General features: G+C 41.3%; 1 protein-coding gene across 22 annotated transcripts in view; it reads left to right on the top strand.

Moving 5' to 3' along the window:
- ANK2 (ankyrin 2) overlaps positions 1-17,905 on the top strand; it is a 191,637-nt gene that overhangs the window by 137,101 nt on the left and 36,631 nt on the right. For 13 of the 22 annotated variants that reach the window (XM_032684747.1, XM_032684756.1, XM_032684736.1 and 10 more), the window contains 11 exons: positions 4,994-5,218; positions 6,609-6,707; positions 7,926-8,080; positions 8,846-9,057; positions 10,188-10,392; positions 11,050-11,146; positions 13,483-13,711; positions 14,760-14,885; positions 15,046-15,168; positions 15,694-15,723; positions 17,211-17,232. In XM_032684747.1, the coding sequence (XP_032540638.1) occupies positions 4,994-5,218; positions 6,609-6,707; positions 7,926-8,080; positions 8,846-9,057; positions 10,188-10,392; positions 11,050-11,146; positions 13,483-13,711; positions 14,760-14,885; positions 15,046-15,168; positions 15,694-15,723; positions 17,211-17,232 (1,523 nt within the window). The remainder of the gene's footprint in view (positions 1-4,993; positions 5,219-6,608; positions 6,708-7,925; positions 8,081-8,845; positions 9,058-10,187; positions 10,393-11,049; positions 11,147-13,482; positions 13,712-14,759; positions 14,886-15,045; positions 15,169-15,693; positions 15,724-17,210; positions 17,233-17,905) is intronic. The other 9 variants (XM_032684755.1, XM_032684754.1, XM_032684753.1 and 6 more) reach the window with 1 other exon arrangement.

The following is a 17,905-nucleotide window of genomic DNA, read 5'->3' as shown; positions in this document are numbered from 1 at the left end:
GAAGTCAATACTATAGCAGTTTCCCACGTAGGATCATGTTTTTTGTCCTCCTGGAATGTGTATTTTGCCTTGTTTCTGTATGGCACAGTTGCAGCCTGCTGGAAAGCACGCTGAGGTAGTTGAATGACTTGCTGTTGACTTCAGCGGGAGCTGGATCAAGGCCTTTTTTCGGAATTTCAGCCTCTCCGGGTTCTCCTCCTCCTGCTGAACACTTTGGGATGGCTGAAGCACCCTGATTGTTCGTTTCTGCTTCTTCACACTGCGACTAACACTGAATGCTGCTATCTCCTTGTTTCCCAGTTTCTGTTGTTAAGTTCAGAAAACCTAATGCTGAAAAGTTCTATCATGTGTCTCCAGTGGATGTGCTCTCCTTGGAGCTTTTGTTTCCTGCTGCCCGATGAGCGCATGTGTGGCTGCACAGTCTGAGAGAATAATCGTACCTGAGCCGAGTGTATGAAGGTGGTGGTGTAGATTTTGCCTCTTCTGTGTGTTCCAAGAACTGTTGCCTGTCCCAGGAAGCCCCTTCCCCTGCTGGGTTTTGCATGGCTCTCCCAGTGACTGTGCAGAATGGGACGTGTGTTTGAGTGCCAACACCTGAGGCTGTGCCTCTCTCTTCACAGGACAGGGACTCCTCACAAAGCACACAACAAGTATTTTCCTTCACCCCCTGCAGCACTGACACATCCCTTTTTTAATTTATTTGTTCATCCTGCTGTTCTCTTTCAAATGAGGATAGGTACAGAATAAAACCAAGTTAATTCTATGTGAATAAAATCAGCAAAGGGAGTAACTCAGCCTCTGATCTGAAATACAAATTTCATGAAAATACACCCCAACTTTTTGTCCTTCTATCCAGTGCTTAGTATTGTCTGTGTTTTGTTCCAAGTGAAGCCATTAGAAACCCCATCTCTCTTTGCTCTACTCTCTGTAGAAGACATGGAAACAACCTGAAAGATTTAGGGGTCTTTGTGTGTGTCCTCAACCAGAGGGGCACTGTAGCCAGTGTTACTTGATGTAGTTACCTTTCATATGGCAAGTATGTAGTTTTTAATTGCTCTAAAGTGGAGGAGAACAAAATGGCCTCTAATTTTTGAGTAAGTCTTGCTAAATTAGAAGGCAGTGGATGATACTTGAGCTGACTGCTGTGTGTTTAACAGAAGCATGTATAGACTCCCCTGCAGTCTATAACTGATTCTTATAAAATAATTGCTTTTGCACTTTGTTTTTTTCTTCAGAGAAATAGTCCTCATTTCCCCTTCATTCTCTTTAAAAGAAGGAGGCAATGATTTCCCCAAACCTGATTTGTTTCATTGATTTGGCTGTTATGTTGCCACCTTGCTAAATCCCAGGAAAGCTCAGTATTGATCCAATTTGCAAGGCTGTGGGGGTCACATGTCTGTGTCACACTTCATTTCTATCAGAACCTTTAAAACTGGAAGTGGAACTTACTCAAAGACTGTCTTAGTACTGAGAAAGATACACCTTTACCCATAATCTGCTTTGACTTTGAATCATCACTTAATTAAAATTTAAGTTAAAGTTCCTTTAATCCCCTTTATTTACCTTCTTTTCTTTTCTTTTCTTTTTTTCCCCTCTTGAACCATTTGTGTTTCTCTTTAATGATCCCTCTCCTCTTCATTCTCTGTACACAGAGGGTTGATAGTGCTTTTAGTTGTGCCCCATGCAGTTGGCTCATGGGGTAAGCTCTGAGTTTCCTGCTCAGCTTCAGGGAGTATATATGAAATTAGGGTTATTAATATGCTGCTATTACGCATCATTTTCTTTTTGACCATGGGAATTTATCACCATAAGGTATCACTTGGCAGAGTGATGGCTTCATCTGCCAATTATTCCTGCTAGTTTTATTTGTTGAGTGCAATCTCTTCCCATCTCAGCCTTGTCACTCAACAGCACTGGTAAAAGAAGTGTTGGAGAGAGGAAAAATAACGTGTGTGCGCGTGGGCAGCAGAATAATTAGTTTGCATTTTATATTTCCCTTTTATTAGTCATACAATTTTTTCACTTTCCCAAATGCACATTTCAGAAAGCATATTTTATATCATGCATTAGTTTTGTATGAATTATCTGTGTATTGATAGACACACTCCTTCCAAAGGGAAAAGCTTTTCCGGTCCTGGAACAGTAACGGCACGTTCCAGATGCCCTATTATGTAGCAAATAGGCAGAAAAAGAGGCTGCTGTGATTCAGAAAATGCATTATTATGAATTATTGGCTTCACCCTCTTGCATATCCAAAAGTATGTGAAATGTGCTGATTAAAAAAAAAAAAGAGATGGAAAGAAATTGGATTAAATAAGTGCATGACAAAATGGATATGGCAACAAGGTGGGAAATAAACAGGGTGGTGTGGTGGAAAAGGATGTGTTTTTACACTCTGTGTCAGCTCTACAAATCCTATGTCAGTGTATTATCCCTTGAGGTCTAGAGCTGAGAAATTTTCCCCCTCAGTTTCTTTCCTTTGCACTGTATTTGTGGTACTTCTCCAAAATCTGTTTTCCAGGAATTTCGTAGCATTACTAGCTGGGTTTGTGAACCGGCTCCTCCATAATGTGATAATTGGCATTAACCTTTCTGTGCTGTGCTCACACAATTCTGTGCTTGTCTGAATAACTACTTTAGATCTTCCTTATGATAGAAACAGCTGTTTTTACAGTGAATAATAATAATAACGTCTTACTGTCTTTATTTTAACCATTGTTATGTTTGTGTCCTCTTTCCAGTGAGACTTGTCCTTACCTGTTTTTCCACTCTTTGGAGCAATGGTTGCTCTCAGTGAGAGATGACTCTGTGATAGATTTACTGAGCCAGCAGGCACATTCAGTAAACTTAAACTGAGAGAAAGAGTTGCAACCATGTTAATAGAAGGGAGATGGTTTGGTTTGGAGCCCCACCTTTCCTGTGTATTTTTCTCTGGCACTTAACAGTGGGTTTGGCATTGCTGAGGCACATGTGGAGATAGGCTGAGGAGGATATAGGGTAGATAGGTGACCCAGCACTAACTGGGCAGCGACAAAAGGGGGTCCTGATGTTAAAGTACACAGTCTTTATGTCAATAATGAGAATAACTGACTCCCTAGAATTGTGTTTGTGACAGCTTACCCAATGAGAAAATGTGAATGCTGCTTTAATTCAGTCAGAGCTTCTGGTAATTGCGGGGGGAGCTTTTGTGTTGCTCACAGTGTTAGCTTTAAAATGTGAAACTCCTCTTCCAGCAGCGTCACTAACTGCCTCAAACAACACCCGTTGTACTGGAGAGCTGCACCAATTCTCCGAAACAGCACCACTTTGATAACACCACTTCATGCACTTACCGGGCGATTGCAGTGCAAGCCGAGAGCATTAGTGCAACAATTGAGCACTTAGTGTCTCTTAAGCTCTTCTTTCATCTGTGCTTTACCCCGTATAAAGAATGTATTTTGTGAAGGAAGCTCCCATTCTTCTCAACTAATCCCCCCCGACAATGGAAGCTGTAAAATGTTTTCATTTTCTTTTTTTCCCCCCTTGTTAAAACCACAGAAACACCAAGCTCTAAGGAATGAGATAATGGTTGTACTACCCCCGAGTTTTACACTAAGCAAAGCCTAGAGGTATCTGAATGGCAGTAGACTAGGAGACTGCATGTGTGAGACAGACTGGCATCCGTGGTGCATGGTGTGCTTCCGACTGGCGCTTGTGGCTCCTTCCCATCCTCCATCCCTCTGACTTGCACGGTGTGTCGAGTGTTGTGTTCTTACAGCATGTGGAATTCCTTGTGTGGACAATGAATGGATGCAATGTTTGTTGCACAGAACGGTCAAGGGGACAGTGGAAAAATCCCTGTGTTCGTTACTCCTGTTACAAGGGAGTATATTTTCTCTGTTGCAGGTCCTTCAGTTGCATTTCTGCGACTCCCCATGAGATGATTCTGTTTTAGTGGCTAGAACTAGGCCTGACACCGTTCTGTCTCCTCTACTCTTACTTTCACTTCCAGCAGCCTGACATTCCCATCCCACATCAGGCATGATCCTAAGTCATAAACCAGTAAAAAAAAAAAAAAAAAAAAAAAGGAAGTAGTTCTACACCTTTCCCAACAATGTCCCAAATCTGTCAAAATCTACGTTTGGTTATATGTGGAACTACAAAAAATTAAGCACAAAAGAAATTCCAAACAAAATGAAATGTTTTTCTCCCTCTTAAAGAAAAAAATAATTTCCCTTGTGCTAGAAGAGGGCTCCCTGTAGATGGCTTTGTGCATCTCTACGTTTTCCAGTGGGGCACTGCATTGGTGTGCAAAGTACTACAGACAAACAAAAATCCATAAATAAATCTCTTACACAGTTTATACACCTCTCGTAGCTACAATAGCCTGTAGCTATTGTTGTCTGACCAAAACCCAAAATATGTCTTCAAGCACAAATGACTTGCTGGGATTTTTTTATGATAACCCCACTGATGGAGTATGAATTGTATCCACATGCTCCAGAATGAAATTTGGTTATTTTTTTTTTTAATATCCAAACCTATTTTTGTTAGAAATTATATTTGACCAAATAATCATAAAATTATATTGAGAACCCAAAAAAAAAAAATCCCACGCCATCCTGTCACAATTGGCTTTATATTTTTGAATCATAAATAATTTCCTTCAATGGGATGTATTTGCTTGTGAAGTATTTAATGAGTGCCCACTTTAAGCACAGTTGTTTGCAGGTACCGAGGAGTGATACAGGCTCACATTTATTGGTGTCTGCTGGTACTTTACCAACAGCAGCACCGTAAAACAAGGCTTTCAGTGAAGAACACTGAGGTAGCAGTCGTTAATGAATAAACGACCTCAGCATGATTTGGCGCTTCCCATGGGAGAAAGGCTTTTTCTAATTGTGCCTCTTGAGCAAGAGCCCCGTTTACATACGTAGCGCGTTACGTATGTGGAACATACCCGTGGAACATGCCATAAGCTCCGCCTCTGACTGGTTTTCCCTGGTTTTTGCAGCTTCCTGGTGAGCTTCATGGTGGACGCCCGCGGGGGTGCCATGAGGGGCTGCCGGCACAACGGGCTGCGCATCATCATCCCCCCGCGCAAGTGCACGGCCCCGACGCGCGTGACCTGCCGGCTGGTGAAGCGCCACCGGCTGGCCACCATGCCCCCCATGGTGGAAGGGGAAGGGCTGGCCAGCCGCCTCATCGAAGTGGGACCTTCTGGGGCGCAGTTCCTTGGGTAAGGGGGTTGGCCACGCGGCCCGGAGGAAAACGTTCTCAGCCGTGTTTTCGCGTTTCAGTTGCACCGGAAGGGTTGTTTTTTTTTCAAGATGTGAGGTGAAAAAGATCTTTGTGGCACGGTAGCAGGCAGAAACACAGATCTGTGAAATACAGATTGGTTACCACTTAACGAATCGTGAGGGTTTTACACCTTTTCCTTTCAAAATGGGTGTTGTAAGCACTAGCACTAAGGTTAATGTGCTTCTGCGGATGTAATTATTACTCAGTGTTGTGGGATATTATGGTGGGAAGAGACTCCCTTAGAACCAGAAAAGGCAGTTCATGCTATATTTAAAAGATGAGTAGCACAGCACTGATCTAAACCCCGAATATAAAGCCTGCTATGTACACAGTGGGCTATTTTAGGGACTTCTGTTCTGTTATCAGTAATTTGGACTATGAAGGAAGCACAGTGCCTTTGATTTTTCTGGAGCTGAAATTGCTAAAGTAAGCAATTGGACAATCCTGGAATTTTCTGACCATTTCTTTTGTCCTATGCTGCAAAACCTGTAGAAAGGTCAGATTTGTGTCTGCTGCTCAGTTCGTTTCAGCAATTTTCAGCTGAAAGCAGCAGTCACTTGCACTTATAAAAATTTGTTTTGCCAGCTGTTCTCCCTATCAACTGTGGCATACAGAAGGGAATGATTGAAGGAACCCCTTCTATTACATTCAGAAAGTAGAAAAGAAGTGACTCTGTGAATGGCAATGGTTTAAATCCATTTGGGAACAACTCAGTTGCTTTAAAATCCTATTATAATAGGCAGTCATCAGAGCTACCATCTTCATTAGTGCTACCACTTATTCTTTTCACATCTTGGTCACCTTAAAGAGAAAGCAGAAAGAAATCTAAAGAGCAGAAGAAATATTGTGCTTTCACATTCAGTCTTCCCGTTACCTCTGTCGCACACAAATGGATTTTAAGTACGTCTCCCATTTTTTTTTTAATGGTTTCTCTATCTAATGAGAACGTCTCCCTAAAAGAGAAGGCTGTAGCGGAGTTGGTTCATTCTCAGGTCTTTGTGCCCTTGCTGCGAGTGTTCTTCCAGGTGTTGTGCTGGCAGTGAAATCAGAAAATCGCTGTGCAGTTTGCAGAGGTGCATTCTAAGGTCCAGATCCCGTTCCCATTGAGTTCATGGCCAAAGCCCCCGTAAAGCAAGACAAGATCCTAAATTCGTGAAACTGATTTTGCCGATTTTGGTCACCAAATTGTCACGGCTAGGACGGAACCTTATTTAGTGTACAGCCTAATTCCACTCTGTGCACCAGACAGTGGCACTGGCGTTCTGGCACAAAAAATACATAAAGTTTATTTATGTTCTTTCTTTCACTGCTGCTTTGGATGTACTCAGTAAACTTCATCTGCCTACGGCTCCTCCCCCACTTAATGAGGGAGAAAGCTTGGTCAGCCGAATCCTTCAGCTGGGGCCTCCTGGGACCAAATTCCTTGGGTAGGAGAGACTTGAAACAAATTGATGGATGCTGACCTCCCCATTCTTCTCCTCCTTCTGCAATATGATTTTTTTATTGTCATTATGCCCATGATACTGTCCCTTTCTATCATTTGAAATTTTGTACACTTAACCCTTAGTGGATCATTTTTCAACCTTTGTGATATGTGGTTTTGTTTTGGTGGTATGTTTGTATCTTTTTCTTCGAGTACTGTGGCCTTCATTTTTGTTTTGGCATGAAATCTTCCTAGTTATGTGCTTGATGTCTGTAGCAAAGCAACCTGGATTGGGACAAAAAAAAAAAGGAATCTACTGTAAACTTCAAGCTGTTTTTTTGTATCAAGGACTGATCAATCGATAAGTTCTATGTTGGATAACCACGGGTGTGATAGAACACATGGCATCTACTATGTATATGGTAACCTGTGTGAGTCCTCTAATTAGAGAAGTGTTTATACAAATATATTTATATTTTCTCTCTTATTTCTAAGAGTATGTATGTATATGTGTATCTAAATATAGATATATTATATGTACACATGTGTATATGTGTGTGTATATATATATATATATATATGGGCGCTTATGCTGATACATATATTGACATGTGCTTGTAAGGCAACAAGGCAAATTCTTATCTCCTATACTGCAATAGCAACCCAGACAATCTCCTCAGACCTCCTGTATCTCTCCCGAGGTGTAAATCAGGAATAAGTTCATTGGAATACATAGAATTATGAAGAAGTAAATTGGCGCAGGACACACCTGCCCCCCCCATAGCAATGAAATTATTCTGATTTGCACTAGTATAAGTGAGATCAGAATTTGTACCACTATTCCTGCATATTACAGTAGATTCTCTTTGAAATGAAGTTGCACAGGTTAACCCAGACAGTAGTGACAACTAAAACGAGCATGAGTTTTTGATGGATTTGTGAAACAATCACCAAATTTCCAGATAAGCACTATTATCTTACCAAATCTCATTCACACTGTGGAAAGAGGTGAATGCACTTTTTCATCTGTCCTTCAGCACTTACTGGGTCCCTGTAAACATTTAGTTTGTGTTAGTGGCCTACTAGTTTAGGACTGTGCCGAAGTATTCCAGCCAAATAGGTAGAATTCCAGGTCACTTTGTGGCAGACTGAATAGAGTTGCTGTTAATCCTGTCTCTTCCTCTCTCCCGTGTGCATTTAATGCGCTGTGTTGCCGTGCCAGGCCTGTGATTGTGGAGATCCCCCACTTTGCTGCTCTGCGTGGGAAGGAGAGGGAGCTGGTGATCCTGCGCAGCGAGAACGGGGACAGCTGGAAGGAGCACTTCTGTGAATACACTGAGGATGAGCTGAACGAAATCCTCAATGGGATGGATGAAGGTATCCAGGGGTGGACTTGGCTTTTTATCCTGCTCCTGTACTGCTGCTCTAACTGGGGGTAACAGCTTTGACCATTTGCTTTCTTCCCTTACCTGAGCTGCTGAAGTCATGGGACATCTGCCATCAGGAAATTGGGAAGAGGTGCTACACTTGTGTTTGCTGCTGCTCCTTTTCATGGTGTGAAACAAAAAGTTTCCATAGCAAACATCTTTCCAAAACAAGGCAATTATCATACTAATCCTTTCCAAGCAGCCCCACGTGTGGGAGGAAATGTCAGTCACGGGTACTCTTTGCTTTCTGAGAGAACAGAATGGCCTTGGGCTGTCTTGGATCTGCAAAATTTGTTATTTTTTAAACAAAAAACCCCAAACAAACCCCAAAGTAAACAAGCCACCTCACAGAATTAAAGGCAAACTCATACTTTGATAGTTTTTTATTTTGAAGTTTCGTTTTCTTTGTGCTGCATCACTGCGTTCTAAATATGTGAAGTAGAAAGGAGCTTGGTGCGTTTGGCTGCTTATTTTGGAGATGTCAGTGAATTCTGCTGGCTGTGTTAAGCTCCCTTCTGTTGGTTGTTCAGTCTGTCTGTCTGTCCTTTTCCGGATTTCTCTGGTTTAGCTGAACACTGGAATGTGTTTCCTTTTTCTCCTCGATTTCTAGACAACAAAACTTTGTGTGAGTTGCATCGAACTGTGAAAAACTTGACTGCGTTTTGAAGGTTCTGTGAAACTCTTGTCTTCTGACCATCTCCTCTTCCGCCCTCAGTACTTGACACTCCAGAGGAGCTGGAGAAGAAGCGGATCTGCCGCATCATCACCCGGGATTTCCCTCAGTACTTCGCGGTGGTGTCCCGGATCAAGCAGGACAGCAACCTCATCGGGCCCGAGGGAGGGGTGCTGAGCAGCACTGTGGTGCCACAAGTACAGGCAGTCTTCCCGGAAGGGGCTCTAACCAAACGAATCCGCGTTGGCCTCCAGGTACGGTGCAACAATCACAAGGTTTTTAGTGTAAAATCACCTTCTTTGAAGTTCTGGGCCCCTCAGATTAGGAAGGGTGCTGGAGAGGTGTCCAAAGAAGGGCAACGAGGCTGGGGAAGGGACTGGAGCACAAGTGCTGTGAGCGAGAGGCTGAGGAAGCTGGGGCTGTTCAGCCTGGAGAGGAGGAGGCTCAGGGGAGACCTCATCAGTCTCTACAACCCCCTGACAGGAGGGGGGAGCCAGGTGGGGGTCGATCTCCCAGGAACCAGCAGTAGGACAAGAGGGCACAGTCTTGAGCTGTGCCGGGTAGGTTCAGCTTGGATATTAGGAAGAAATTCTTTACAGAGTAATCAGACACTGGAATGGGCTGCCAAGGAAGTTGGTGGAGTCACGGTCCCTGGAGGTGTTTAAGAAGAGACTGGATGTGGCATCAGTGCCATGGTCTGGGTGACAAGGTGGTGTTGAATCATAGGTTGGACTTGATGATCTCACAGGTCTTTTCCAACCTAGTTGAATCTGTGATTCTCTGAATGGAGAGCAGCGTGTTCAGCTTATTGTGTTGTATCTTGTCTACGATGCTTCTAGTAAAAATAGTAATAATAAAAAAGAAAATCCTTGCAAAAGTCAAAACAAGTGGTAAAGTTTTGGGTTTTCCAGTTAGTTCAGATTCCTGTCTGTTAACTGTCCATATAATCTTGGAAAAAGTACCTAACTTTGCTGATGATTATGATATAGTAATAATAATATAATATATTGATAATGATACAGTAGGTCATAGAACAGTTTCTTAAATACTTCTTATGAAAGGCAGCAGAGAAGTAAAAAGTGCTGCAATAGTTAAGTCAAATGTACAGATTCTCAGCATGAAGGAACCAACCTAACAATTCACTCCTGAAAGAAAGGGAAGTCTTTTCCCCTGTCCTCCTGCTGCTTGCATCCCCAACTTACCTTGGCCAGGAGACTGCGCTTGTTGGTATCCCCTAGGATTGGGTGAATAGCACACTTTTAAAACAGCTCAGAGCTTGTTCTAAGGGGAAAAAAAGTATACAATACGCAGACCCAGTTCTTCACAAACTCACTACACTGTTTTCAAGTAACCATGCTGTTACTTTTCCTATTGCTCTGGCAAGGCTCAACCTATGCACACTGAACTTACGAAGAAGATTTTAGGCAACAAGGCCACCTTCAGCCCCATCGTCACGCTGGAGCCCAGGAGGAGGAAGTTCCACAAACCCATCACGATGACGATTCCCGTCCCCAAGGCCTCCAGCGATGGGATCATGAATGGCTACGGAGGCGACACGCCCACCCTGAGGTTACTATGCAGCATAACAGGTAGGATGTCAGTGCTGCAGCTTTGCACGTGCATCTTGAATCTGTCACTCCTCGTGGGCTGGAAGATGTTTTAAGCTGATTGCACACACGGGAAGCTCGGAGAAAACCTGACTGGGATGAGCAGCTGTGAAAATAAACTACTTCGCAAACAATTATTTTTAAACAGAAATAACATTTGTTGTTTGGACTAACAAGAGATGTGTAATATAATCATACACTTGAGGTTTGGTGGGGTTTTTTACATTTTCCTTACAGTTTGCGCCTTGAAAACCAACATAGCTCTGCCTGGCAGAGTAAGTGTAGTTCAGACTTAATGTTGCACTACGCTCGAATGAAAAATAATGGATTTAAACACTTAATGCTTGCTATAACTCCAAAGTGACCAGTGCCTCATTTAGTCTCACTTAAGAGGCAGAAATGAGCTACATGCATTTAATTTAGTAAATTAATTTAATCGTGTTTAATTTAACCCCTCCAATCCTGCCAGCATTGGTGGCATAATATGGACCCAAGGAGAAGGCATGTCTGGGATTATTACTGATTTCATAGCAATTAAAAACTCAGAAGAATTGAAAATATTTCTTAGAAGCAAAAGAGTTGCAGACTTGCTTGGTTTTAATCTTTTTTTTTTTTTTTTTTAAATCTCTCTTCCTTCAGGAGGAACCACCCCTGCTCAATGGGAAGACATCACCGGGACAACACCACTGACATTTGTTAATGAATGTGTTTCCTTCACAACAAATGTGTCTGCCAGGTACCTACACAACCAAACATGAGTTTTACAGTGATACTTTCAAGTGCATCTCTTGTTTTCCCAACAGATATTTCCTTTAAAGTATTTTAGTTTATACAGTAGAAGGAACAGAGATACTTATTATTATACAAATTTCCGTGGAAATAGAAATTTTTTGTTTGGGTACCTCATTGTACATCTTAAAAGAGATATTACTTCCAGAATATCCAGAAACTGAGGAGTCATGCAGAAAGACTTGTAGGTGTACAAAACTGGGGTCTAGAAGCATCTCTTCCAACCATTTGTTCTTGGGACGAAGTTCAACTGCTCTCTTCCTGAAAACAGAATTTCGTATTAAAATAATAATAGTAATAATACATATATATGTATGTATTTTAGTTTGTACACTGCCCATGATTTATATCACAGAAATGCACAGAAATCTCCTGCAGGAGATGTAATCCATGATCTGGAAAGTGTTCCATTTAGGGAGTGTAGTCTAGCAAACAAAAATCTTGGGTAACTTGCCCATGAAATTCAGTGAATTCAGTGCCAATCTTGAGTGTCCTGGGCAGTTATTACTATTAGATTAGATTTGTTACATGGTGAAATAATGTATTCAGTGTTAAAATGAGAGCAACTCTTGCGGTCCAACCCCCAGTTTAACATTAGGCAAAATAAAGTATTATTTTTTTATACTTTCTCAGTTCAGAAAGGGCTTTTTTTCCCCATTAAGCTGGATGCTTTGCTGATGTACATTCCTTTTTGGTTCAGGTCAACATTTTGCTGTAACAGCAGTGGCCACAAGAGGGAGATCTTACAGTGTGTTTAGCTCTCAGTCTGTGTAAAGGGCGAAATTAAAGCTGAATTAAAGGCTAATTTAAGAACCATATGTGGACACTAGATGCAGAGTTTGAGAGATCCAAGTCCCTGAAACTGTGAAGTCCCCAGCAAGGCTACATGTGAAATACAGCCAGAATGAGGGTGACAGTTTATGAATCTACAGCCCATGTTTATAGTGGATCTTTCCTAATCCTGATGATGACATGAAAACTGTTGTTAATGTTCTGTGATATAGGCAGGGTCCCGTGTAGAGATTGTAAGGGGTTCTACCTGTTCTTTGTAAATGAAATGAATGTTCAGCTGACTCCTTTCACTCAAATGTGACTTTAAGCGCTGGTAAAGTTAGAAAATGGGATTTTTCATGGATTTGGAGTCAGGGAAATAACTACTTTCTTTGTCAAAGGACAAGCTAACCTTAATTTTTTTCACTTGTGCCCTGGTCTAAAAGTGCTGCTGTCCTTATTTCCTTGCCAAGAGCCGGCTGATTTCTGACTGTTTGCTATTCACAGTAATTTTTTCTGTCTAGCTAAATCATTAATGATGGACAACAATTTTCCCATTCACAAGACTAACCTTGTTCAAAATGAGCTTGGGAAAGAGATACATTTGTCATGTGAATCACACTGCAGACTTGGAGGCCTGGCTGTTGTTTTCCATTTCCTGAGCTGCAGCTTTTTAAAAAATTGTCTGTGTTTGGGCTTTTTAGCCCCTGGTGTATGACAGCAAATCATTGAGGCATCTGGTGGTTTCTCAGAGGATGTAGCCTCTCCAGTTTGAGTCCAGCACAGCATAGTTCTCCCACACAGGAAAAGGAAAGTATCAGTGTGCAGAGCCTTTCTGTGCCACACATGCTTTCTCTCCTTCAAATGTCATCAGCTTGTTTTTTTTGACCAATGTGTTTGTTAAATGTTCTAAAGAGCAGCACAGCACAGAATTCACTGTTATTCAGCTGCAGATGAGTAAGCCCAGGGCAGTCACGCTGAGAAGGTGTGCTTTGGGGTCGTAATACCATGTAATCCACAGTAAGGAATAAGCCCCCTGTAGATTAGATCAGCTTTTGAGCTGTCTTTGACCTCTCCCGACTTCCGTCTCCATCCTACGGGTATGAAACTGGAGCGTGATTTCCACCCACACAGTGGATTTTATGTAGAAGAAATGTCATCGGCTCCGCAGAGAAACCAAAGTGATGGCTGGGAAAGCAGGCAGCACATGTTACTGCCTGGAAAATACTTGGTGATTAAATTCACATGAGAATAATTTCTGACACTGCATGCAGGACGAGATCATTTACGTCGACCTAAAGACCTCCAGGTTTTGATATTGTATATAAGGAATGTGCTGTTATCCTTTAAGTTAGATGGTGGACAAAAAAGAAGCGTAACAATTCTTTTTTTGTGACTTGTTATCTACAATTGCTGGGCTTACCAGCTAATGCTGCCAGGCTGGGGAAGCATATAATTTCCTTTCTTAAATCTTTCTGTGCTGCTGACCCAACTCTTCATTTTCCTTTACAGATTTTGGTTGATAGACTGTCGACAGACACAAGAATCTGTTACTTTTGCTTCCCAAGTGTACAGAGAGATTATCTGTGTCCCCTACATGGCCAAATTTGTGGTGTTTGCCAAATCCCACGATCCCATCGAAGCGCGGTTAAGGTGTTTCTGCATGACGGACGACAAGGTGGATAAAACTCTAGAACAACAGGAAAATTTTGCTGAAGTTGCCAGAAGCAGGGACGTAGAGGTACTGTACAGGGCTCTGTTTTCTCCATTTTCTAGTTTCTGCTTTTAAACTAAAGTATTTTCTGCCTTCTATCTGCCACAAGTACTACAAAATACCTGCCAGCAACTACTGTCATGAGGCAGTATCAACTGTAGTGATAAGATGGAAACTTGGACTTCAGTCAGATATAAGGGAAAAGTAGTGATGAAACACTATACCCAATGGGAAACTGCTGAACTCTCAGCTGAACTTTAGCCCACAGGGCTAAAGAGGGACAGTCAGAGCCAAAAACCACATGTAAATCCCAGTTTCCAGTAACACCTAAAATGCATATCACTAACCAAAAAGGCAGTTTGACAGTAGTCATGTTTTGTCAGCACCTTTACGTACCAAGAAGTTGAAGTAGCAAGTTTGATTAGTATTCTGCTTTACAAAAATAAAATTAAGTCTGCTGCTGAACAGGCAAAAGCTTTCCAGGAAACTGCCTGCTAAATGCAGTTTTTCTGGCTCTGTCAGCTTCCTCAGAAGGGATAACAGATTGGAAGTGCTTTAACTTACAGGCATGGCACATTCTTCTGCTTAGTTCAACCTCTTTTCCTTGAGAATCCCACGTTTAAAAAATCTGTCCTCGCTGTTCCTGAAGCTCTGACAGGCATTTCTTGTGCAGAGCAGGTAGATAAAATAAGGATTATCAAACTGCCGAGGCTAAATTTCTGGGAAGTAAGGATGAGACATTGATGTATTGTCAGGCTGAAGGGAACATGTCCCAGACTGCTACTCTGATATTTAAACACGGGGGGGGGGGCATAACAGCACAATCTGGAGATGTAACAGTACCATTATATAGAGATTTAAGATAGGTATTTACCTGAGACCTGACTCTGAAAAGCTCTAGGCCTTTACAAATCCACCTGAAATAAATAGAAATCTGCTGACAAACACTGCCTTTGACTTTTGATTTGATTGCTGAAGAAAATACTTCTCTGCCTGTGATTTCTTCTCTAAGAAATCCTAACCACCTAACCACTGTGATTAATTGCTGCTTTGCTGCTTTTTCCCTTTCCAACAGGTATTAGAAGGAAAACCCATCTATGTTGACTGCTTTGGCAATTTGGTGCCTCTCACAAAGAGTGGGCAACATCATATATTCAGCTTTTTTGCCTTCAAAGAGAATAGACTTCCTCTATTTGTTAAGGTAATACTAATGGCTCCTTTTTTGAATATTTCAAGTTATTGTTTCCCCATATTTTTTGCGAACGAAGGAAAAAAAAAATCAATTTATCTAAATTCCCAACTGTAACCCGATTTTGTCCCTGAACTATTCCATTTAAAGAGATGTATTTTTGCTCTGGCAGGTGCGAGACACCACTCAAGAACCCTGTGGACGATTATCTTTCATGAAGGAGCCAAAATCTACGAGAGGCCTCGTTCACCAAGCCATATGTAATTTAAACATCACTTTACCCATTTACACAAAGGTACTGTGAAATTACACTGGTCTCTAGTCATCAGCATTATAATACAAACAAGGAAGGAGGAGGGCAAAACACAGTTAAAGTTTTGTGGTCAGGGATTTTAAAGAGGAATGAAGTATAGTCCTTATTATAGCGTTTTTGTGTACTTTTAAAACAGCACATCTCAACATATTTTAACTTTCAGTGGGTAATGTTCTTAACTATTTTAGGTATTTATTCATGCTAATTTATAGAGAGAAAGTATGTATATATTTACAGTTTTGGTACAAATAAGGATCACTAGAATTCTAACACGCAGAAGCAACTTTTCTGTTTGTATTTTGCTCAGTTCTGTAGCCCTTTTGTGTTTTAAACTGACAGTTCAATTTTGCTACTTTTTGACATAAATCAGTTGCAGAAACGTTCTGCATTTTCGTCTTTTCTGTTAAATGTTGTCAGAAGTTACTTTTTCCTACTCTGTTTTAAAAAAATTACTTTTTGCCTGCTGTTTTCCCCTTCTCTTTTCGCATGGCAATTTGGAACTGAAAGGAATCAGATTCAGATCAAGAACCAGAAGAGGTAATGTTGCTAAATCGGCATATTTGTGCCTCCTCACACCACTCAAACACAACTAGCAGCCACAACTTGGAAGATGAAATCTGTAGTAAAACAGGCACATTCATCCTTAGCTCAGTGCTACAAAGACAAAAAGGAGGAGTGCAATTCAGGGCTCTTGTACAGGCTCACTTTTACAATGTACGGAGTTTAACTTGCCCTGTGTCAAAATTAGAAATCTTCTGCGTTTATAACATCCAGCACAAAGTCAGTGTTAACCCAGAAGTCACAAGTAAGTTTACCTGGAGTATAAGGTTTAGAATTTTCATCTTCAGCATAAACTAAATGGCACCAACTCCCCTCTGTGCTCCCAGCCCTGTTCTGGCAGTTGTGGATGTTCCTTAAGGTCTCAGTGGGTAACATTAGAAAAGCATCCCCACATTTTGATGATGTTCAGCTGTTGGAAAGAAGAGGGAGAATAGCCAGCCACCCAAAGCAGATGGACATCTTTTCTTTGGATGCAGAACAGAGTTCAGTAGTTCTGTGGCATGGATTGCAGTTTGCTATTATCATTATAGAGGTATTTACTACTCCTGTGGTAAATATGACTTCTTCTATTCGTGTGTGAGAAACTAAAGCACAAAAAGACAAGCTCATTGGTGGCTAAAACCACCTCCCATTTTAAATTATTTTTGGTTGACTTTATTATTTTTTATGTTAATAATATTAGTATGCTGACATAATGCTGATCTGGAAGAACAGTAAGGGAAATTAAAGGATCCCAGGTTACCATGTAGGCTGATCTGTGCATCAGAGGAATTCAGACTATTATAGATCCATAACACACTGCTGAGTGTAAAATTTAATTTTGTGAGCCTAAGCATTGCAAGGCATGTACAGACACGTACATGTGGCCAGTGATTTACTTCTGTTCGTTGTCAGTTTATGGAAAAGCAAGGATTTACTCACCTCATAACTGAGCCAGTATATTGCATTTACCTTTATCAAGAATATTTTCAAACAACTACAACGTTTTCAACACTCACAAAAAAAACTTGGGGGCCTTAACACACACGATGTCTTGTACCAGCAGTACTGCACAGCTGATTTCCATTCCCCATGGTCATCCTACCCCCACCACAAGTTTGTACAGGAAACCGAACGTTTAATGCTACTTCTAAATTCGGGTACTTTTACATGGCCAAATTTACCCGACATGTGCTTGTGTGGACAAATGCTGGCAGAACTGAAATAAACTCAAATCACAAGGCAAGCTCAAAAATTTGCCTCTTGAATTTTCATTGTCTGACAGTGCATTTTGTTTCATGTGGTTTTTTTGGCAAGGATTATGTTTTCTTTCACTAAAGAAATTAAGCCATGCTTTTGCTGTTACTGTAAATACATTCTTGGTTCCATGAATCTGTGTGTCTCCATACATCTAGTGGATTTAACTTCACTTCCATGTATAATTCGATTTGAACTGCTAAATTTCCCCCTTTTTTCTCCTCCAGGTTGACATGACGTCAGAAAAAAGTAAGATTTTCTTTTTTTTGAGTTGAAAGTGTTAAAATGCAGTTCGTATGAAAGATGGTTAAGAGTAAACATAAGCATGAAAGAGAGCTAAGTTTTTAACTGCTATTGCTAATAACATCAATACTTTAATAGAAAACAATTTATTATCGAAGCAGCCATCCAATTAAATACATTTTAACGTATAAATTAACAATTTAAAACCGTTCATCTAAGCATTTACTTTCCTTTGACATCCCTAGTGATCCTGCTATTGCTATTTTGCTTGTACGGATGCTCATCCCTCCATTTTTTTTTTTTGTTTTCTCCGCTTGTCGACGCCCATCCTTGCCTCGTACTTGAGACAGACGACAGTATCACTTTTAATGAAAACTTAGTGAAGGCTCCCGTGTATTCCATGGATCTCATGGAATACAAGCGTGCCAAAAAGCGATACTGCCCAAAGTAACCAGGCTGTTTAACCCTCCCCGCCCTCCCTGCCCTGTACTGTGGTGAAATATGGCTGGAAATATGACATTGAAGCTTGGCACAGCGCGTGTACCCCTTGTACCTCCAGAATCAGGCTGTTACTATTAGAAACTGAGGGCGAGGGGGTCACTGAGGTCTCCTTGGGAGAAGATGCAAATCAAACAAATACCTGCATGGACTGAAGAGACTCTCTAATGAGAGCTGCTTC

The sequence above is a fragment of the Chiroxiphia lanceolata genome, chromosome 4, assembly GCF_009829145.1.
Source record: "Chiroxiphia lanceolata isolate bChiLan1 chromosome 4, bChiLan1.pri, whole genome shotgun sequence".
Classification (NCBI taxonomy): Eukaryota; Metazoa; Chordata; class Aves; order Passeriformes; family Pipridae; genus Chiroxiphia; species Chiroxiphia lanceolata.
Note: the sequence above shows the minus strand (reverse complement) of the source record. Positions and strands in the feature narration are given on the sequence as shown.